This window comes from Miniopterus natalensis, chromosome 18 (assembly GCF_054644295.1).
Source record: "Miniopterus natalensis isolate mMinNat1 chromosome 18, mMinNat1.hap1, whole genome shotgun sequence".
NCBI lineage: Eukaryota > Metazoa > Chordata > Mammalia > Chiroptera > Miniopteridae > Miniopterus > Miniopterus natalensis.
This window is the reverse complement of record NC_142098.1, coordinates 4331325-4354407: the sequence shown is the minus strand read 5'-3', so window position 1 is coordinate 4354407 and position 23083 is coordinate 4331325. Positions and strand designations below refer to the sequence as shown.

General features: G+C 43.1%; 1 protein-coding gene across 1 annotated transcript; it reads left to right on the top strand.

Moving 5' to 3' along the window:
• Positions 1-30: 30 nt before the first annotated feature.
• LOC107535855 (histone-lysine N-methyltransferase SETMAR-like) lies at positions 31-16774 on the top strand. Its single transcript, XM_087827380.1, has 4 exons — positions 31-76; positions 1458-1525; positions 13319-13409; positions 16039-16774. The coding sequence occupies exons 1-4, from the start codon at positions 31-33 to the stop codon at positions 16419-16421; spliced, it is 588 nt and encodes a 195-aa protein (XP_087683506.1). The 3' UTR covers positions 16422-16774.
• Positions 16775-23083: the final 6309 nt, after the last annotated feature.

The following is a 23083-nucleotide window of genomic DNA, read 5'->3' as shown; positions in this document are numbered from 1 at the left end:
AAGAAGAGGGAGAGCGAGAGAGAACCGCTGATGAGAGAAGCATCACACTTCATTGCCTCCTGCACGCCGACTGGGCGTGAGCCCCAAACCCTGGCCCGTGCCCTGACCAGGAACTGAACCCTGACCTCCGGGTTCATGGGTCATGCTCCAGCGCGGAGCCACACCGGCCGGGCCGTAACAACGAGCTACCAGCCTAACAGCCATTTTCTGTCATAAACGCTGATGGGCATTTTCTCTGAGCAAAGTGTACAGTTTCTTTTTAAAAATATACTTATTTATTTTGTTAATCCTCACCTGAGGATATTTTTTCCATTGATTTTTTTTTTTTTTTTTTTGAGAGAGTAGGAGGGAGAGAGGGAGGGAGGGAGGGGAAACGCCATGAGAGACGCGGCCCGCCCGCCGCGGCCCGCCCGCCGGGCGTGAAGGACCCGCAGCCCCGGGGCGGCCTTGGCACCACCGAGCCCTTCGGTCCGCAGGCCCAGGCTCGAACCACGGAGCCAGGGGCCAGGGCTATTTTTTTTTAATCCTCACCAAGGATATTTTTTCCACCGCTTTTCAGAGCGCGTGGAAGGGGGAGAGCGCGAGGGCACCACGGGTCGGTGGCCTGCTCGCTCTGGGCGCGGAGCCGCCGCGGAGGTGCGGGCCTCGGCCTCCACCGAGCCCAGGGCCCTGCAGGCCCGGCGGACGCCGTCCCCTGGGCCAAACCCGCTGCTGATACATTTTCTATTGACTTCATACAGAGGAAGGGAGAGGGAGAGCGGAGAGCGAAACCTTGACGAGAGAGACGCCCCCTGCCGGGGGAGCCGGAAACCAGGCGTGTGCCCCGACGGGGAATCCGACCGGCAACCTCGCGGTGCCCCGAAGCCGCTCAACCAACTGAGCCACGCCGGCGGGTTCCGTTCCCAGCGTCTGCTACGACTCCTCAACCAGCAGACCTGCTAACAGTTCCGCAGTTAACTACGCGCCAGGACCGGTCCTGGCAGCTTTGCCTCCCACCCCTTCCCTCCCACTCCCCTTGTCCACCAGGCCGGGGAGGGGGGCGTGCCCAGCGCGTATCGGCATCTTGTGCACTCACTGGTCGAGCCTGACGTCCGTCACCTCTAGGTCCCTCCCAAGCCACGCCCCCACGTCCGCAGAACTGGGAGAAGGCGTGGCCATTGCTTCGCTCGCTACAGGGTTCGTCCGTTAGCTCACGTGAGAGTCCGGAAGCGCTCCAGGGCCGGCGTGGGGCGGGTTGGAGCGCGGCGCCTGGTGACAGGCAGCCCGCACACACCGCGGCGCGCCCCGCCCCCTCACACGCAGGCCACGCCCCTCATACGCAGGCTCCGCCCCCTCACACGCGGGCTCCGCCCGACCTCGCGGACGCGCGCGTACCCAGCGGCGCCTCAGTCTGGGCTGCGAGACCGGCGGGCGGAGGCCGGGCCGCTGAGGTGCGAGGGGAGGAGCCCGAGCCGCAGCCTCCGCCGCGAGTCGAGCCAAGAGAGTGAAGGTGGCCACCAAATCGTGCCCCGAGTGCGACCAACAGGTGGGCGGCGGTTGGCCGCGGAGAGGCCGCGTCGCCGGGTCCCGGGACGAGCCGGGGGTGTCCGGGCAGCGCAGGGAGCGGGCAGCCGCGGCGGGGCCGGCGCGCACCTGGCGGCCGTGAGACTGGCGAGTGTCCGGCCGGCGGCCGGGCGGCGCGGAAGGGGGCGTGGGCTTGTCCCGGGTCTCCGGGCCGGCTCCGGTGACAGCGGCGGGGTCGTGCCCCGGAGGGAAGGCTCCGCACGCCCCGTGCTGTCCCGCGGGGTGGCTTTGTTCCCCTCCGGCGTGTGCGGGAACCGGGCGGTCCCCGCCGGGCCCTGGGCGGACGCCCACATGTGACAAAAGGGGCCGCAGTGTATTAACGGTTTCCTCTTAAATTTCAATAAATTGCTGATATTAATATGCTTTGTAATAATATTCATACCCAAATAATCAATCTGGCCTATATTTTTGGTAGAACAGTACTGCATGCTAAGTTCCCATTAAAGCCTGTACTTCTAGGCCCTTTCTCTGAATGGTGGTGTGTATGCTGTACCTTTTTAAAGGGTGAGCTTGTCGTTCCTACCTCTGCGTGGCTTCTTGAATTAACGTCTGTTTTCTGAGCCAAACTCCTCGGGCCATCAGCGGCTGTGGCCGCTGGAGTCGGGTTCAGCCCGACGGGGCCTGACGGGGCCCGGATGTGACGGGAAACGCCGCCTGCGGCAGAACAGCAGCCGGACGCGGCGTGATACGCAGCGCGCCGGGGCCCTCTCGGCTCTGCCAAGGACGCGGGCGGAGAGAACCGGAACCGTGCTATGGCGGCAAGAGCGACTGTCGCTGGGAAATGTCGTTTTCAGCTCCCAAGCAAGACTGTAGCTCCGCAGGTTTCGCAGGGAATGATGCTTATACTTAGGGAAGCCCTAAGCCAGGGCTGGTCACCAGGCGAGATGCCGGCAGGGGTCATGGTTACCATAAGCCGTGTCTCCTAGTAACACAGCGGACATTCCACCTTTGTCAGACCGGCAGGCAGAGTGCTAGGAGGTTAGCCAAAGGTCCTTCCTCAGGGGTTCCGCTAATCTTTATGTTAACCTTGACAGAGTGTTCTGGTGTATTTCCTTTCCCCTCCTAGAAGCAGGAGATCTCCCCCTGATACTTACTATGGGAACCCAGTTGAGCTCCTGGAGGTAAAACTCACAAAAGTGTGGGGGACACCGTATGACTGGGTCCACCTGAAACTGTATCTCTCAGACTTGTCCACACTGAGCCTTCAGCAATTTTCAGTTACAGTTGAGTTTTTCCTCCCCTTACACTGAATTTCTGCTTTGGTAACTTGAGAGTCTCTGTATTCACCTCTCTGGCCAATTTGGGGGGGGTGAGGGGGGCGTGGTTTGCCCTGGGACCTCATTTCTCCTACAGATCTAAGAAGAGTTGTTAATTTTTCAGTAAGTTCTGCATGGAAGTGGTGACTCCATTTAGAACTGGAAACCACAAGTGTTCAGCATTTTGATGATTGTATCTTTGTATAAGTTTTGAAATCAGGAAATGTAAGTCTTCCAACCTTGTTCTTGTTTTAAGATTGTTTGGCTTTTCAGAGTCCCTTGCAAATCCATGTGAATTTTAAAAAAAATTTTATTTGTTGATTTTTAGAGAGAGGAAGGGAAAGAGAGAAGCATCGATTTGCTGTTCCACTCAATTATGCATTCATTGGTTGATTCTTGTGTGTGCCCTGACGGGGGATTGAACCCACAACCTTGGTGTATGGGACAATGCCCTAACCAACTGAGCTACCCAGCCATGGCCAATCCATGTGAATTTTAGAATTAGCTTTTCCATTTCCAGAAAAAAAAGAAGGCTATTGAGATTTTTATAAGTATTGCATTGCATCTGTAGATTGATTTGGGAAGTATTGTCATCTTAACAATATTAAGTCCTCCAACTTGTGAACATTGTTGTCTTTCCATTAATTTAGTTCTCTAATTTCTCAACAATGATTTATTTATAGTTTTCATTGTAGAAGTCTTTTTTTAAAAAATATATATCTTTATTGATTTCAGAGAGAGGAAAGGAGAGGGAGAGAGAGAGAAACATCAGTGATGAGTCATTGATCGAGCCCACAACCCGGGCATGTGCCCTGACCGGGAATCGAACCCTGATCGCCTGGATCCTAGGTCAGTGCTCAACTGCTGAGCCACGCCCAGCCGGGCTTCATTGTACAAGTCTTACATCTTGTTGGTTAAATTTATTCCTAATTATTTTTTTGGTGGTCATATACATAGAATTATTTTCTTATTTTCATTTTTAGATTTATTGCTAGTGTATAGAAATAAAACTGATTTTTGTTTGTTGGTCTTGTATCTTGCAACACTGCTGAATTCTTTCATTAGCCCTAATGTTGTGTGTTTGTTTAGGACTTTTTATATATAAGGTCATGTGACCTGTGAATAGGGAGATTTACTTCTCCATTTCAGTTTGGATGCCTTTAGTTTCTTCTTCTTGCCTGATTTCTCTGCCTTTCCATTATAGTGTTGAGTAAAAGCAGCAGAAGCAGATATGCATGTTGTTCCTGGTCTTGGGAAGGAAGCTTTCAGTCTTTCCTATTGAGTATGATGTTAGTTGTGGGTTTTTCATAAGTGCATTTTATCATGTTGAGGAAGTTCCCTTCTGTTTCTCATTTGTTCAGTGTTTTATCATGAAAGATGAAAGACATTGCTATCATCCAGGAAGTGCTAAGGGATTTAGGAACTTTATGTCAGGAATTGGGATCTAAGACCAAATATTGAACAGAAGATGATCCTAGTGCTCTTATCGCTTATAAAATCGCAAGGCTTGTTGGAGCTCTGTGCCAGGAACCAGGAGGCAGATGTGTGTGTGTATAAATTTTTTTAAAAATAATTTTTCTCCCCCTATTATCCCACAATAGTGTTTCTTTTTATTTTTTTCTTTCAACTTGTTAGTGTCTGGCCCTCTTCCCCTTTCTGGTTTGAACTTCTAGCCTCATTTTCAGTTCTGTTTTTCTCATCAGTAATCAGTTTGTGTCCAAGTGTTATTCTTTACTTCTTTTGAAATGTCTGTCAAATGTATACTTTAAAAAAAAAATACAGAGGAGGGAAGATGGCGGCACTGTGAGAAGCAGCAGAGCGCCCCCACTCCCAGCCACAGACTTGATTTACTCCTAAAATACTACGTAGCCAGCTTGGAGAAACCAGAGAAACATACCTGAGTGGACATAGTGTGAGTAGGGAGCACTGAAGAAACATCATAGAGTCTGGTAAGGGGGGAGTGTAGAAAGGGGGAGTCGCCCCTGAAGCCTGTGCTGGGCTCTGAGCCCTGAGACTTGGAGGCTGCGAAGTTACCTCCCCTCGGGAGTGCAGACCGGCATCCAAAAGTGGGGATCTCATACCTGGATTAGAGGAAGGGGAAGGAGTGCCCTGTGCGGAGGGCAGAGTGACCCAAGGGAGCAGTGAGTCCACGAGGAGGGGAAGGTGCCTTCCTAGGAAACAAAGCTTCTAATGGCAGATGCGACTGGTGTCTAACGCTCAGGGCACTGACCATAGGAAAGGCTCTCCCAAAGCATGTGGCATCTGAGTAGAAAGGGACCAGAGGACTGCACTGAGCAGCTGCACACAAGGACCCTCTGCCTCCCTGTAAGGCATTGGGTTGAGCCCCAGAAAGCATTTGATCTGTGTGGCACGGGGAAGGGGAGGAGAGCCCTCTTGCCCTGAGCTCCCGGTGGGGAGAGTCTGGGATTTGTGACCCGCCCTGAGGGGCGCCATGGTGGTGCATGGAGCCACCCCAGCTTTACTGAGATCAGAGGTGAGGGGAGCTGTGTGGAGCTGACTTTGGGTCCCCTCCTGCTGGGTGCTTTGGAGCGTGGTCCGCAGGACCTTGCAGGGGGGACTCTGCTTGTGTATTACTTTGTGCATTTTTGAGTTCTGATCACTGAACTGGCTCCCACCTTCCTGGCTTGCACTGCGGGGACAGACCAGTGGAAGCTTGGATTGGGGTCTGCACAGTAGACTGTTTGAAGGGCGTGCCTTGTGCAACCAGCCAACCAGAGCTGGGAGGGGAGGGGTGGAGCGCCTTCCCCTCCTGCAGCTTGGGAGCACCACCCCCAACAGGAAAGGGGCTGGTCCTGTTCACTGAGGCCCCAGACACACCTGCAGGGCATAGTCCTGAGAGGGAAGGGAGAGCAGTACACGGGAGGACATTACAAGAGTAAGACTCCCAGGGACTGTTGTTTGGGAGCTGGGGGAAAAGCTGAAGCTCCTGCTGGGGCTGGGCAGGCAAAGGGGTCACTGGAATGTTTTTTAATCGAACCCATTGGGCCCAGGCTGCTGAAATGGCCCAGACAGAAAAGGCAACAAACTGAAATCAATCTGAAGCTGCAGCAGGCCAGTGCATGGGGAACTAGAATCGGAGAACAGGGAAAGGACTGAGGAGCTGGCTGTGGAGCAGAGACTAACTTCCCCACAGTGAGCGCCTGACAGCGAAACCTCTTAAGTAAGGGGAGTGATATCCTGAGCTACACTCGCCATCCTGCACCCTAAAGACTCTACAGAAGACTCTGGAGCAAGATCAGGCAACTACAGAGTGGCAAAATAGCTGACAAGAGGAGGTGGTCCACAAAGAGCCTCAGATCTACCATCTACCTAAGGACACGAGAGCCAGACCTAGACAGCTCCTCACATTGGCTGATATACAAGTACCTCCCAGGAGAACGGAAATCACCATACAAAGCCGTGAGCCGCAGACAACACAAGCTGCCTAGAAGAAACTCACCTGATTGACTTTTTTTTCTTTCTGTTTTTTGTTTTGTTTGATTTTGGGGAGTTTTTTTGTTTGTGTGTGTGTTTGTTCTCTTTTCCCCTTAGGAAGAAGAGAAAGGGAAAAAAGTTATTTGTTTTTTCATCTTTTAAAATTTTATAATTTTTTAATTAAAAATTTTTAAAAATTTTTTTAGAAAAGAATTTTGTTTTGCTTACCTTGTTTTTTGTTTTGTTTCTCTGCTTTGTTTTGTTTTATCCTTGCTTCTACTATCAAGACTTTCTTGATATTTCCTGCTTAATGACTGGGACTTTATCATTATAACCGACAAGTTTACTGCTTTCCTCTATAGTTTCCCCCAAATCTCTTTATTGGAGTCCCAACCTGCCTTGGCTTTATCTCTCTCTCTCCTCTTGATCCATGGGCATAACTTTTTTTTCTTCTTCTTTTTCTTTCTTTTGTTATCTTCCCTTCTGTCTTCCTGTCTTTTTGTTCGATTGGTAGTTTCTCTTATTCTCTTTATTGTATTTTTATTTTTTCATTTTCAGCTATTATCCTATTCCTATTCTCTCCCTTGATTTTTTGCTGGCCCTTCTTCAGAATCTTTTCTCTGCCTCTATTATCTCCCAGCAGCTTCTCTATTTTTTACATTTTAGTTTATTATTATTTTCTAAATTTTCATCACTATTAACAACACTATACTTTCTCTCTCTAAGCTTTACTTTTCTTTCTCTTTTTTAAGCTTTTTTTCCCCCCCTCTAGAATTTGTGTTCTCCCTTCACTCTCCCAGTTCTATTTTCACTTGGGTTGTTTTCATTGTGACTGTCAAGATATTTTGTAAGATACCCCTTGTTTCATGGAAGTTTAGTTGTGTATTATCCTGCCTTGCCAGCACCCATACGGCAGTTTACATGACGAGGTTGGGGCTGAGACACACAGCCCACCTAAGAGGAGATCCCTCCCAAGATCTGGTCAACAATAATCTAGACCCAACCACAACAGGAGAACCCAAAGAACCCACAAAACAGATACCCACAAAAGGGACATGCCTAGAGCAAAGAGCTCAGAAGTATAAGGAAAACACGCCTCTGGGCTCCACTGGTCTCACAATACAAAATCCCACCCCACAAGACTGGGAGACAGTAAATATGTCTAATATATAGATACAAACACTAAGACCTACCAAAATGGGGAGACAAAGAAACAATCACCAAATTAAAGAAAAGGAAAAATCGCCGGAAAAAGACTTTGATGAGATGAAGTTAAGCAAGTTATCAGAAACAGAGCTCAGAGTATTGATTATAAAGATGTTCAAGGAACTTAATGAGAAAAACAATGCACTAGATGATAAGATCAAGGACCTTAGTGAAAACATGAAAAAGAGATACATAACATAAACAAAAATCAGAAAGAACGCTGTCTCATATCAAAAATACACTGGAAGGAATTAAAAGCAGGCTCAATGAAGCAGAGGGTAGAATAAGTGACTTAGAAGACAAGGTAGAAAAAAATAAGAGCAGCAAAAAGAAAAAACACTTAAAAAGCATGAGGATAGTCTAGGGAGCTTTGGGACAAAATGAAATGTAACAACATCCGCATCATAGGGGTACCAGAGGGGGAGGAAAGAGCAAGGGATAGAGAACTTGATGGAGGAAATAATGATAGAAAACCCCTATGCTGGCAAGGGAGAAAGCCACACAAGTTCAGGAAGCACAGAGGGTTCCAAACAAGGGACCCAAAGACACCCACTCCAAGACACATCATAATTAAAATGGCAAGTGTCAAGGACAAAGAAAAAATATTAAGGGATGCAAGAGAAAAACAAGCAGTGACCTACAAGGGAACCCTCATAAGGCTGACAGCTGATTTCTCAACAGAAACTCTCCAGGCCAGAAGGGAGTGGCATGAAGTTCTCAAAGTAATGGAAAGCAAAAACATGCAACCAAGATTGCTTTATCTATCAAGGCTATCATTTAAAATTGAAGGTGAAATAAAGAGCTTCCCAGACAAAAAAAGGCTAAAGGAGTTCAGTACCATCAAACCAGCATTGCAAGAAATGCTAAAAGGACTGCTCTAAGAAAAGGAATAGTGAGAGAAAGGTACATCAGCATAAAGGAAAAACTGGCATTAAATAAGTTTATATCAATAGTAACCTTAAATGTAAATGGAATAAATGGTCCAACCAAGAGACATAGGGTAGCTGAATGGATAAGAAAACAGGACCCAAATATATGCTGTCTATAAGACACCCACCTGAGAGCAAAGGACTCACACAGGCTAAAAGTGAAGGGATGGAATAAAATATTCCACGCAAATGGAAAGGAAAAGAAAGCTGGAGTAGAAATACTTATTTCTGACAAAATAGACTACAAAATAAAGACCATAACAAGAGACAAAGATGGTCACTACATAATACTAAAGGGATCAATCCAACAGGAGGAAATAACCCTTATAAACATTTACGCACCCAATATAGGAGCACCTAAATATATAAAAAATTTCTTGGGGGACTTTAAGGGGGAGATTGACAGCAACACAATCATAGTGGGGGACTTTAACGCCCCACTGTCAGCACTGGACAGATTATCAAGACAAAAAATCAACAGGGAAACACAGACCTTAAATGACACTAGACCTAATGGATTTAATTGACATTTACAGAACATTTCATCCCAAAGCAAGCAGAATACACATTCTTCTCAAGTGCACATGGAACATTTTCAAAAATAGACCACATGTTAGGGCACAAGGCAATTCTCTACAAATACAAGAAGATTGAAATCATATCAAGCATCTCGGATCACAATGCCATCAAACTAGAAATCAACAACTATAAAAAAACTAAAAAATATTCAAACACCTGGAGGCTAAATAGCATACTATCAAACAATGAATGGGTTACCAATGAGGTCAAGGAAGAAATCAAGCACTTCATGGAAAAAAATGAAAATGAACAGACAACCCAAAATCTATGGGACACAGCGAAAGCAGTCCTGAGAGGAAAATTCATAGCATTACAGGCCTATCTCAAGAAACAAGAAAAAGATTTTATGAACCATCTAACACAACAACTAAAACAGCAAGAAAAGCCCCAAGGAAGTAGAAGGAAGGAAATAATAAAGATCAAAGCAGAAATTAATGACATAGAGACTAAAAAAAAATACAAAAAAATCAATGAAACCAAGAGCTTGTTCTTTGAAAAGATAAATAAGATTGATGCACTTTTAGCCAGACTCACTAAAAAACAAAGAGGACCCAAATAAAATCAGAAATGAAAGAGGCGATATAACAACTGACCCAACAGAAATACAAAGGATTATAAGAAAATACTATGAGCAACTATATGCCAACAAACTGGACAACATGGGTGAAATGGACAAATTCCTAGAAGCATATAACCTTCCAAAGCTGAATTAAGAAGAGGCAGAAAACCTTAATAGGCCGATGACAACTAATGAAATTGAAGCAGTAATCAAAAAACTCCCAGCAAACAAAAGTCCTCGACTAGGTGGATTTACAGGTGAGTTTTACCAAACATTCAAAGAAGAATTAACAACTATTCTATTCAAACTATTCCACAAAATTCAAAAGGAGGAAAAACTGCCAAACTCTTTATGAGGCCAGCATCATCCTAATCCCAAAACCAGATAAAGACACTACAAAGAAAGAAAATTACAGGCCAATATCCCTGATGAACATAGATGCTAAAATCCTCACTAAAATACTAGCAAACTGGATCCAGCAATACCTTAAAAAGATCATACACCATGACCAAGTGGGATTTACTCTGGGGATGCAAGGCTGGTACAACATCCGCAAATCAATAAATGTGATACATAAACAAAATGAAGGGCAAAAATCATATGATCATATCAATAGATGCAGAAAAAGCATTCGACAAAATCCGGCACCCATTTCTGATAAAAACTCTCTGCAGAATGGGAATAGAGGGATCATACCTCAACATAACAAAGACCATATATGACAAACCTACAGCCAACATCATACTCAATGGTCAAAAATTAAAACCATTTCTCTTAAATCAGGAACAAGACAAGGATGTCCACTTTCACCATTCTTATTCAACATGGTACTGGAAGTCCTAGCCACAGCCATCAGACAGGAGGAAAACATAAAAGGATCCAAATTGGAAAGGAGGAAATGAAACTGTCATTATTTGCAGATGACATGATATTGTACATAGAAAACCCTAAAGACTCCATCAAAGTACTACTAGATTTGATAAAAACAAATTTGGCAAGGTAGCTGGATACAAAATCAATATCCAGAAGGTTCACCAACAATGAACTTTCAGAGAGAGAAAAACTAAAAAAAAAAAAATACCATTTACCATTACAACTAAAAAAATAAGATACCTAGGAATAAACTTAACCAAGGATGTGAAAGACCTGTACTTGGAAAACTACAGGACACTGGAAAAAAAAAAAAAATAGAGGAAGATATAAACAAATGGAAGAATATACCAGGCTCATGGATTGGAAGAATTAATATCATTTAAATGTCCGTACTACCCAAAGCAATTTATAAATTCAGTGCAATTCCTATTGAAATACCATCAGCATATTTCACAGATCTAGAACAAACATTTCAAAAATTTATATGGAACCAAAAAAGACCCCGAATAGTAGCTGCAGACATCTTGAGAAAAAAGAACAGAGTGGGAGGGATCACATTACCGGACATCAAACTGTACTACAAAGCCATTGTAATCAAAACAGCCTGGTATTGGTACAACAACAGGCATATAGATCAATGGAACAGAACAGAGACCCCAGAAATAGACCCACGTCATTCTATTTGACAAAGGAGGCAAGAGCATACAATGGAGTAAAGACAGTCTCTTCAATAAGTGGTATTGGGAAAATTGGACAGATACATGCAAAAAAGTGAAACTAGACCACCAACTTTCACCATACACAAAAGTAAACTCAAAATGGATAAAAGTCTTAAATATAAATCGTGAAACCATAAGAATCCTGGAAGAAAACATAGGCAGTAGAGTCACAGACATCCCACGTAGTGGAATTTTCACTGATACATCTCCTAGGGTAAGAGAAACAAAAGAAAAAATAAACAAATGGGACTACATCAAACTAAAAAGCTGCACAGCAAAAGAAAACAGCCTCAAAATACAAAGGAACCCCACGGTCTGGGAAAACATATTTGCCAAGGATGCATCTGATAAGGAGCTAAAATTTCCAAAGTGGACAAAACTCATACTACTCAGCAAGAGGAAGACAACCAACCCAATTAAGAAATGGGCAAAGGACCTGAATAGACACTTCTCCAAAGAGGACATACGGATGGCCAAGAGACACATGAGAAAATGCTCGACGTCGCTAATCATCAGAGATGCAAATTAAAACCACAATGAGGTATCACCTCACACCTGTCAGAATGGCTTCATCAACAAATCAACAAACGGCATGTGCTGCCGAGGTTGTGGAGAAAGGGGAACCCTGGTGCACTGCTGGTGGGAATGCAGACTGGTGTAATCAATATGGAAAACAGTATGGAGTTTCCTCAAAAAATTAAAAATGGAGCTGCCTTTTGACCCAGTGATCCCATTTCTAGGAATATATCCTAAGAAATCTGAAACACTAATCAGAAAGAATATATGCACCCCGATGTTCATAGCAGCCCAGTTTACAATAGCTAAGATCTGGAAACAGCCCAAGTGCCCATCAATTGATGGATGAAAAAGCTGTGGGACATTTACACCATGGAATACTACGCAGCTGTAAAGACGAAGGATCTCATACCCTTTGGGACAGTATGGAGGGACCTGGAGAAAATTATGCTAAGGGAAATAAGCCAGGCAGAGAAAGACAAACATCACATGATCTTGCTTATATGTGGAATCTAAAGAACTTAATAAACTGATGAACAGAATAGATTCAATGACGTGGAAGCATAAATCAGACGAATGTCAGAGGGATGGAGGAGGGCGGGTCGGTGGAGGGGGAGAGATTAACCAAAGAATTTATATGCGTATATGCACAACCCAAGGACACAGACAATGGTGGGGAGAGGGACTGGGGAGAGGCATGGGACAGGGTGGAATGAGTCATTGGTGAGAAAAAGGGACATCTGTAATATTTTAAACAAACAAACAAAAATACAGGTGTGCTCTCCCTCCTGGGAGTACTCCCATATCTTTCCCCTCCTCCTCCCTCTCTTCTTCCCCAACAGGGGTGCATCGCCTAAACTCTAATGAACCCCATGAGGCTTGCAACCAGGGCAGCAATGGGCAGTGGCAGTTTGTCCCCAGCAAACCACCTGAACCTCTCCCCCAAGACCCACTTTTGTTTGACTTCTTAGTGAGCCAAAGCAGCCCATCCTGGGCTCATTTCCCCCACCTAGTCTGTCTTCTATTATCCTATGTCCTTCCTTATTTCACTGTCCTCAGCTTTAATAAATGTCCTCTAAAATTAAAAAACAAACAAAAAGAATACATTGCTCCTGCCAGCATAGCAGAACAGGCCAACAGCCTCTCATCCTGGGATTAATGTAATAATTTCCTAAACTAGTACCTTTCTTCTGGTCTAATCCATGCTGTAACTATTCTGACACTGACATTTTAGGAAATGATTTTTGTACTTCACATTTTAGCATTATTAAACATTTGCTATATGCATGAAACTGTAAAGGACCATGAGAACTTTTATCTCAGTTTGTATGAGTTTAAATATAATTGTGATTTCTTCTTTCAAATTACTATTTATTTTAAATAAGTTGGTCTTTTTTTTTTTTTTAATATATCTTTATTGATTACAGAGAGAGGAAAAGAGTGGGAGGGAGAGAGACAGAAACATCAGTGATGAGAGTCATTGATCAAGCCCGCAACCGGGCATGTGCCCTGACCGGGCATCGAACCCTGATCGCCTGGATCCTAGGTCGACGCTCAACCGCTGAGCCAAGCCCAGCCGGGCTCAAGTTACTTATTGTTTAGTTGAAGAGACCACAGAAACAGTTGAGAAGTTTAATAAATAATAAAATTTAATATATTTTTTCTCTTTTTTCCCCCCTCTAGGCTCCTGTTGCATGTAAATCTTGTGGTTATGTGTTTATTAATAGGAAACTTCTAAAAAGAAAACATTCAAAGAAATCATCACCTTTTACAGGTAATTGCAAGTTTACTATCTTTCCATGTTTATGGTTTCTATTATATGGCTTAAAATTAATTTTTGTGAATTGCTGAAGTTATAATATTAAAATCTTTGAGCCCTGGCTGATGTTGCTCAATTGCTTTTGCATCATTCTATGTATCTCGAGGTTGCTGGTTCGATTCCTGGTCAGGGCACATGCCTGGGTTTCAAACCCTTTTCCCAATAGGGTGCGTGCAGAAGGCAACCAATCTATGTTCCTCTCTCCCTCTCCCTTTTTTTTTTTTTGTTGGCACTATTACATATGGGACAGTTCTTTAAGGTTTTTCTATTGATTTTTAGAGTAAGAGGAAGGGAGAGGGGGAGAGAGCAAGAAACATCGATCAGTTGCTTCTTGCACACCCCCCACCATACCAGCCAGAGCTGGAACAGTTCTTCTTTACAGTAGAATTTCAATTAATAACTGTGGAAGAATTGAGGATAATAGAAAATCAGCACTAGCTAAATAGTAATACTTATTGCAGACAAGATTTACCAATGGATGGTAAAATTGATTAGTGAAAATTTGAGGAGAAATAAAATTTGTATAGAATCAAACTATTGCCCCCAGATCTTCATTAACCACAAAGGGGAAGATAAGAACTTTACAGGGATGAAACCTGTCAAAATTTACCTTAATCAGGGATTAAGGTGAACATCACAATAATAAAACATATTGACATCATGAAACCTGTGATAATGCACTGATAAGGGTACATCAATTTTGTGAATTCTTTTGTGAATCATTAGAAAACATCAGCTAAAAACAATAAGAAGAAAAAAAGAAAGAAAACATCAGCCAAATTCAAATGAGATACATTTGACAAAAGAATCAACCGATCAGTATTCTGCAAAAGAGTCAAGGTCATGCCCGTCCGGGCGTGGCTTAGCAGTTGAGCCTCGACCTAGGATCCAGGAGATCGAGGTTCGATGCCCGGTCAGGGCACATGCCTCGGTTGAGGGCTCGATCCCCAATGACTCGTTCATCATGGGTGTCTCTCTGTCTCTCTCTCTCTTTCCCTCTCCTTTCCTCTCTCTGAAATCAATAAAGATATATATAAAAATTTTTTAAAAAGAGTCAAGGTCATGAAAGATGACGGAAGACTGAGGCACTGTCAGAGGTTGGAGGAGACTAAGGAGACAGGACAAGTAACTATAATGTGGAATTTCTTTTACAATCGCCTGTTTTTTGCCTAATGGAATCTGTTTTCTCTTTGAACTTTTGAGGCATGTTTTAAAATATCTTATTTTAACTTGTCTTAAAATGTCTTTGTTTTAGATTGTTCCATTATTTGTATGTTGTTCTGAGGTATGAACCCCTCATCACAGTGGTTTTGAGCCTCCTCTCACTTATGCATTTGGGAACTTCTTTTGCTTTTGGATTTAGGTCTGTATTAAAACAAGTTTTGTCTTTTGGTTGTAGCTTAACCAGCATGTTTGTTTGAAGTGGAAGAGGTGGCTTCATGCATCAGTTAAATCTATATCAACAGGAAACCTTTCTTCTCAACTTCTGTTCCATTTAGGAACAACAGGGTAAATTGCTTTCAGTATATTAAGGACTAAAATAAAACTACTCACTTTCCTAATATTATCTTATAGTTGCAATACATATTTTTTGGTTTTTGGTAACAATATATTATGGTTGAGGTCAGATTTTTTCCTGCTCTTGTAATAGAAGATTAATTATTGACTTATTTGAAATAACTTAATTTAGAATTTAAGCAAGGATATTTTACCATCTTAGAAGCAGAGGGGAGGAAAAAAAAGAAAAATTGCTATGGAGGGATATATACTTATAATGGGCTGGAATTAAAACTATTGAAAAAGAAATCTTCCCCATACTGCCCAACAATTTACCCAAATATTGTCCAGAATTGGGTTATGCTGAATCTCTTCCCCTCTTTTTAAAAACCTCTGATGGGTTTAGGAAACGTGTGTTATGGTTGCATTTTAAACAGTACACTAGGCAGTGGACTCTAGTGCCATTTAGAATACATGACTGCTGGGGTAAGGTGCTAACATAGGCGAGCAGTTCTTTCACGTCCCTAAAATATATTATTTTTATTCATCTACACCAAAATTAAGTATGAAGCCGGGAGCAGTGAAATAGGCAAAAGAAGATAAAGAGGTCATGAAGTAGCAGTCATTCAGATCATATGAGACAGGGAAGAGGAAGACCTAAAAATACTCTGTCAGAAAACATAAGAAACAGGTATTTGTTAGCCCATTATGGGAGAATTTTTTCCAATCATCAAACTGATTTGTCTTAATTTGATAGCACTGAATTTAAAAACACAACTTATATCTTAGTTCAAAAGCATTTCTTCTATGGTAGATGCTTATAGAATTACTGGCAATTGTATTCCTATTGGGAAACCTAAAGATTTAAAAGTAACATCCACCTGATAGAAACTGATGACAGCAGAGAGCAGTGATCAAAACACTTATCCTCCAAATGAGATTGCTGATACTTCACCAGTTAAAACTTAACCATGACGGTCAAGTTGATATCAGTCTGTTTTCAATTGTGTTGTTTAGTATTCATAGTGATGATATGCTCTTCAGTTTTCTTTGATGATTGAGTTCTTATTGTTTATTTTCTCCACAGAAGTGAAAAATACCATGTCTTTGAAAGATTTGCGAATACTTTTTTTATATGAATTTAAACTAGGACATAGTGCAGCCACAGCAAGTAGAAACATCATTTCTGTCTTTGGAGAAGGCTATGTTAGTGAAAGGACTATCTGGTGGTCGTTTGAAAAATTTCGGTCTGGAGAGCTGAGTCTGAAAAACGAGCTTCGAGGAAGACCCAGGTCTGTTTTAAATGAAGATGAGTTGAGAGTCATGGTGGAAGCTAACCGCAAAACAGCAATTCGAGACCTTGCAGTAGACTTAGGAGTTTCTGCTACAACAATTTCTCTACACCTGGCTGCAATCGGAAAGGTGAAAAAATTGGACAAGTGGGTAACAGCAGTTGATGGACGATCATAAGCTGAGATGGTTAAAGATATGCTCCTTAAGATTTGAAAGAGCAGAGACCCTATGAGAGCATCATAAGCTGTGACAAAAAATCAAAAGTTATCTGGACAGTGATTGGATGTTGATGAAGTTCCCAAATGTGTTAAAACTATCGTTCAGCCAAAAATGGACTTGGTAACTGTTGGTGGTATGCAAAAAGGGTATTTCATTACTGCTTTAAAAAAAAAATTTTTATCATTGAAAGTATTACAGATGTCCCCCTCTTTTCCCCCATTGATCTCTTCCACCCTGCCCCCGCACCCCCCAGGCCTTCACCACACTATTGTCTGTGTCCCTGGGCTAAACATATATGCATATAAGTTCCCTGGTTAATCACTTCCCCACCCACCCACCCATCCCTGCCTTCCCTCTGAGAGTCCTCAGTCTGTTCCATGCTTCTATGTCTCTAGATCTATTTTGTTCCTCAGTTTATTTTGTCCATTAGATTCCACATATGAATGAGATAATGTGATACCTGTCTTTCTCTGACTGGCCTCTTTTGCTTAGCATAATATTCTCCAGGCCTCATTACTGCCTTTTAACCCAAACTGCTTTTACTGTTTTAAAACTAACAGTAGCATTGTCAAGCAGTTGAAATCATGTATGCAAATCACTCTGAAAGCACTCTGCATTGGTCAGCAGGTGTGAACCTGTCATTTCCAGGACAACATTTGACCACAGATACCACAAACCACTGTGGGGAGGTAACTGAATTGGGCTAAGAAATTTAGCACATCTATCATACTCACCTGACTTTTTTCATCAGATTACCACCATTTTTGTCATTTGTAACTCTAAGAAACAGAACATTCTCCAATCAAGAAGAGTAATTGAAGGAATTGAATATATTTTAACAATACTGAATTTTATAAACGTGGTATATATCATTTAATACTTGGGGAAATTTATCATTTGAGGAAAGCAGTTAATGCTATTAGTGCATATTTTGGTTGATTAAAGCTGCTGTTTTTCTCAAAAATGTAACATTTTCATTTTGACCTACAAAAAGGCAATTTCATATGGTTCAACTTGGTAATTCCCCAGACCCTGGCAATACTGAAAGGTATCGTAGATACGAAAACTACAAGCTGCTCCTGAGGTTTGGGGCTTCTTCATTGGAGGACTGTGAAGCAACCCACAGAGCACATTAGTTTGTGTGTAAAAGATGCTTAAGAGTTGTCCATGCAGAGACCTAGGTAAAGAGTGTTCAGGGAGATGAGAGGCCTTATCAAAGGCTCTCAGGCTCTCAGAACATATTTTTGAATAAATGAAAGCATGTTTCTAACATCAAAAGCCATGCGCAAAGTAGACGTGTTTCAGTGATGCTTTCGGACTATAATACTTCTTTCATGTGTTTTCTATATTTTCAAAAATTGTAGGTGGCTTATCAGAGACCTCTTAATTTTGTAGCTAGGTTGCAGTTCCTCCTTGTGGTATCCAGGGATAGAGTTGGGATATAGATACTGGTATGGTCCTCTTCCTGCCTCTCTCCCTCCTGACAGGCTGCTATGTCTGTTCCATTAAGGAGAGTAAAGAAATCCTAAAAGGTGAGGTAAGAGGATATCCTGAAATGGATCTTACCTGGAGAGAGACAGAGACAGGGAGGGAGAGGAATGGAGGGAGAGAGGGAATGGAAATCCCCTAAAGTAGCATTGACTGCGAGCCCAAGGACTAAGGACCATGGGATGCTTTACTGCAAATTTTAAAAAAGTCCCCTCGTTTGCGAAGAAGCAGTCCTGCACTATGACACAGGCTTGGTGAGCAGACTGCTGGATGCTTCCAGTCCTAATTTACTCCCTGGCTCGATGCCCTGGTCTGGAGTCACCTCATTCTACTGCTCCATCCGTGGGTTTGTCAAGGAAACTACTCAGGGTTTGTGTGGACTCTTGCTTACTCCTGAGAGAGTGAAGCTTCTGATTTAGCTCAGACTGATAGGGTAACAGGGCTAAGACCAGAAGTGTGGAAAGGACTTTATTCCAAAAGCAGCACAGTATGAGGCTTGGCCAGTGTGGAGGGAAGTGGCGTGGTATAGTTACTTAGTCTGGATGGCAGTTTTATGGCCGTGCATCCTTTCCTCAGTTCTCAGACCCCTGTCACACTTCCAGAGCTGGATGCTGGGCTTTGGTAAAAAACAATCAGTGGATTTCCTTGCCCAGCCCAAATGAATGGTTCAGGGATGGTTAGGAAGCCCAGACAGAAGCAGTGAGAGGTGATGAGACAGGAAAAGGAACAGATACAGGATGCTGAGTTATCCCAGTGACCTGCCCTCCCACCTCCAACAAGGGGAGTGGACCCGACAGAAATGGGCCGTGTTGCTCTTGTGAGCACACAGATCCAGCTGGGCCTGAAACTGGTATACTATTAGTATATCTTGGTTATGTGAGTCAGTAAATACCCTTTTTGCTTAAGTCATTTTGAGTTGGATTTTCTCTTTTGACAAATGAAAGATTCCTAACTGATATGCTTCCTGAGCCTTAAAATGAGGCTAATGGTACCCACCTTGAAGGGTTTGGGGAGGAAGGACAATTAATGGAAAGCATAGGCACAGAGTAGATGTCTGATAAATAGTATTTAATGCTATGAGGAAAAAGCAAAGGAGGTAAAGAAAGGCGTGGGACCCCCAGGGTGCCCCCTCTGTGTCCAGGGCAGGCTAGCAGGGCTGAATGCAGTGCTCAGCAAAGGCTGACACCTGGCTTGGACTGACCAGGGTACCCAGCTGTGAAGGAGAGCTGGCCTTTCTTGAGTCACTTTGAGCCTGTGACTTTCCTGCAATGAGTGCTCCCTCACCCAGTGCGCTATTGGCTGCATAGGAGGAAAAGGAAGCCCTCTTTCAGGACAGAGGAGGCTTCCCATCTTCTTTGTACCTTTCCCCCCCACTTTTTAATAATGGATTATAACTTTTTGAAAATACGGAGTGTAAATGTGAACAGAACACAAAATGAACTACATTTAATCACTGTGATGATCATCTCCATTGCCTTAGAAAAGTAGGAACTACAGCTTTAAGTTTAAGTTTAGGAGCTATGTTGGATTTTCAAGAAAAATGAGAAATTTTATATACACAAAGACTGGCCAAGCATCCCAATGCACTCATTCTCCTTTCCCAGAAAAGAAAGCAAGCTGTAAAAAGCTCCTTGATAGAAACTTTGGTTTGAGTGTCAAAATAAAGGAGTGGAGATGGAGGCTGCTACATCTCACCCCCTCCATTAAACTCCCCCATTCCCTTATTTCCCTGAGGTAGACTGGATCCTAATTATAAAAGGGACTAAAAAGTGGCTTCGAATAGCCATTTTGGTTCATCAGGTACATAATACCTGTTATTAAAGAAGCTCCTGCCTGGCCTAATTGCTTCTTGTGACACGAGCACCCGCAGCTATTGGAGCAGCACTCAGGAAAAATCCTAAGCAGTTAGAAATGGCAGCAGAAGTCCATGGAAAGTGAACTCTCCAAGCATCCTTCCTCAGTATGTTGGATTCTTTCTTCTTCTGTTGGTGCTTCAGGCACAATAGCCTTCTTTCATTTCCTTTGATCTCAGTTAATTTGCCCATGATGTGCTTTCTGTCTGAATGTTTGCTGCTACTCTTCACCTTATTAACTCTCCATCATGTACTTTTCCTCCAGGAAGTCTTCCCTGATTGCCCCAACCCAACCCCACTACAGGTCAGGTCCCCTTGACCATAGCCTTAGAGCCCCAGTATTGTTCCTTCACAGTTGTGATCATAGTAGTAACATATTTATTTGTATGATAATACATGTTTCTCTATCTTCTTTGCTATGTTATAAGATTCCCAACAGCAAGGACTTTGTTTTTTTGCTCATAAGATCATACCCCCATCAAGGGCACAAGATCTAGCACATAGTAGGTAAACAGTAAATGTTTGTTCAAGGAATGAATAAATGCAAGGGCCAGTTTCATCCACTTTGTAGAAAACCTTTGCTATGTTATCATTGTCAGTAAGAGTTATGTTTGACAGCAAATAATTAAAAACTCAACAGTGGCTTAAGTAAGTAGGTTTTGTCTTCTGTAACTTAGGAAAATTTTCAAACATACAAAATACTTGAATTTTACAGTGATCACCTGTATGACAACCACCTAGGTTGTATCATTGACATTTTACTCTACATGCTTTTACTTATCTACCTGTGTAGCCTTTTTTTTCTTTTCTTTTTGATGCATTTCAATGTAAGTTATTGGCATTAATACATTTTACCTTAAATACTTTAGCATGCGTGTCATTACCTAGAGTTCATATCTGCTTACGGTTCCTGTTGAGGTAAAATTTAAATTCAATAAAATGCCCAAATCTCAAGTATATTATTCAATACATTTTGACAAATGCAAACATTTGTGCAACATAGTCCCTATTAAGATACAGGCTAGTTCCCCAGCCGGCGTGGCTCAGCAGCTGAGCATCGACCTAGGATCCAGGAGATGGAGGTTCAGTTCCTGGTCAGGACACATGCCTGGGTTGTGGGCTCCATCCCCAGCAGGGGGCATGCAGGAGGCAGCCGATCAATGACTGTCATTGTTGATGTTTCTCTCTCTCCCTCTCCCTTCCTCTTTGGAATCAATAGACATCTTTAAAAAAAAGACACAGACTAGTACCATCAGCTCAAATTTCCTTCACACCCCTTTCATTTTATTCTCACCTGTACCCCCCAAGGGGCAAACACTGCTCTAATTTTTCCTACCATAGCATAGTTTTGCCTGTCCTAGACCTGCATGTAAGTGAAATCATATGTATGTGCTCTTTTGTGTAAGACTTTTTTACTAAGCATGTTTTTGAGATTCATCCATTTTGTTGTATCAATAATTTGTTTTTTTAAAAGCTGATTAGCATATTAAATGAATATGCCACAATTTGCTTACCTATCTGTTTGATAAACATTTGTGTGTGTCTTCCCCCAGATTGGGCCTATTATGAATAAAGCTGTTATGAGTCTTCCTGCAGAGTCTTCTTGTGGACATACGTTTTCATTTGTCTTGGATAAATACCTAAGATCGGAGAACCTGGGTCATAGGCTATGTGCATATTTTGTTTTCCTAGATATTTTCCCAAAGTGATTACACTATGTTTATGCCCCACTCTCAGTAACATTGGATGTTATTAGTCTTTTGAATTTTATCCTGGTGGGTGTGGAGCTATATCTTATTTTGAGCTGTTTTCCTCCTCACGTTATAAGGAATTTAGGGATGCAGGCCGTGACTGGGGTAGCCACGCAACAATGCCGCTGGGGACCCAGGCACTTTCTAGCTTTCTGCTCATCCTTCTTAGTGGATTGATCGTAATTCCGCGCATGGCCCCTGGGGTAGGCAGCCTCCGAGGTGGCTCTCAGCACCCCTGCTTCTTGCTGCTTTGCCCTGTGTAATTCCCTGTCATGGGGTGTGGGCTGGACTTAGTGGCTTCTTTCTACTAGAATTCGCAAGAGATGGGATGCCGTTTCGGAGATTAAGTTATAAAAAGCATGTGGCTTCTGTCGCATATGTTCTTTCTGGTTCTATCTTAGATCACTCATTCTAGGAGGAGTTAGTTGCCATGTGGGGAGACAGCTCTGTGAAGAGCCCAGTGATGAGGGACTGGGGCCTGCCAACAATCCAGCGAGTGAGTGTAGAAGTGGACTTCCCCCTTGTTGAGCATTCAGATGTAAAGACCCTGCAGAGCTGAATATGGCCCACCTCTCCCACCTTAACTCTGCCCTGCACTTAGTGTATCCTCAATGCCAAACTCCCCTTGCTTACACTGCCCATCCGCCTGGTGGGTCTTCATCTTTCGTAAGTCTTCACCTTTGATTGGGCAATTCCACCTCACATACTTAGGGATTCAGCTTGGAGACAACTCTTCTAGAAAGCCTTCTAGGACCACCAACTCCCTCAACAGTGGGTCAGGTGGCCTCCTCAGTAGCTGTGTACAAATCCTTTTCCCTTTTGGGGAGGAAACATCCAATTTTCTACTAGGTTGACCTAGTAGGAATTCAAATAATACAATAGGATAGAGAATGAAAAACAAGTCTTCCTCCTATCCCTGCGGTGTTCTGTATCTTATTTTTCCAGTGAACTATTTTGGGGGCCATTTTATCACTTCACATAGATCTATCACATTCTTTTGAGGAGCTGCAATAATAATTCTGTTGTGTGCATACCTTAATTTGCTCAAGCAATTTGTTGATGCACACCTGGGCTGTTTCTGATACTGCTCTGATAAGCAATGTTGCAAAGTGCAACATCTTCGCACAAATGGATTTGGGTGGAGAATATCTTCAAGTTCTTAGGGATTGGATTGCTAGATCAAGGGCTAGGTGGATCTTAAATTTTGATAAATCGTTCTAGTCAACAGATTTACCCTTCCCATCAACAACCCAACTCCACTGGATTCGAATGATAGGTCGTCTGCACTAGACTGCGTGTTTTTTAGGGCAGCACTTCCTACCACTTGCATTTGTGGGGCAGAATTGGCCCTCAATAAATATTTGACAAAGACTATTGTATCTCGCGGCGCCGGCTCCAGGGCCTGGAATATAGTAGATTCATCAAATGTCCACAACTCCTCAACGATTAGAGTTGCTAACAGCTACTGAAGTTAACTAAATGCTAGGACCTATGCTGAGCGATTTGCTTTCCACCCCTTCTCTGTCGT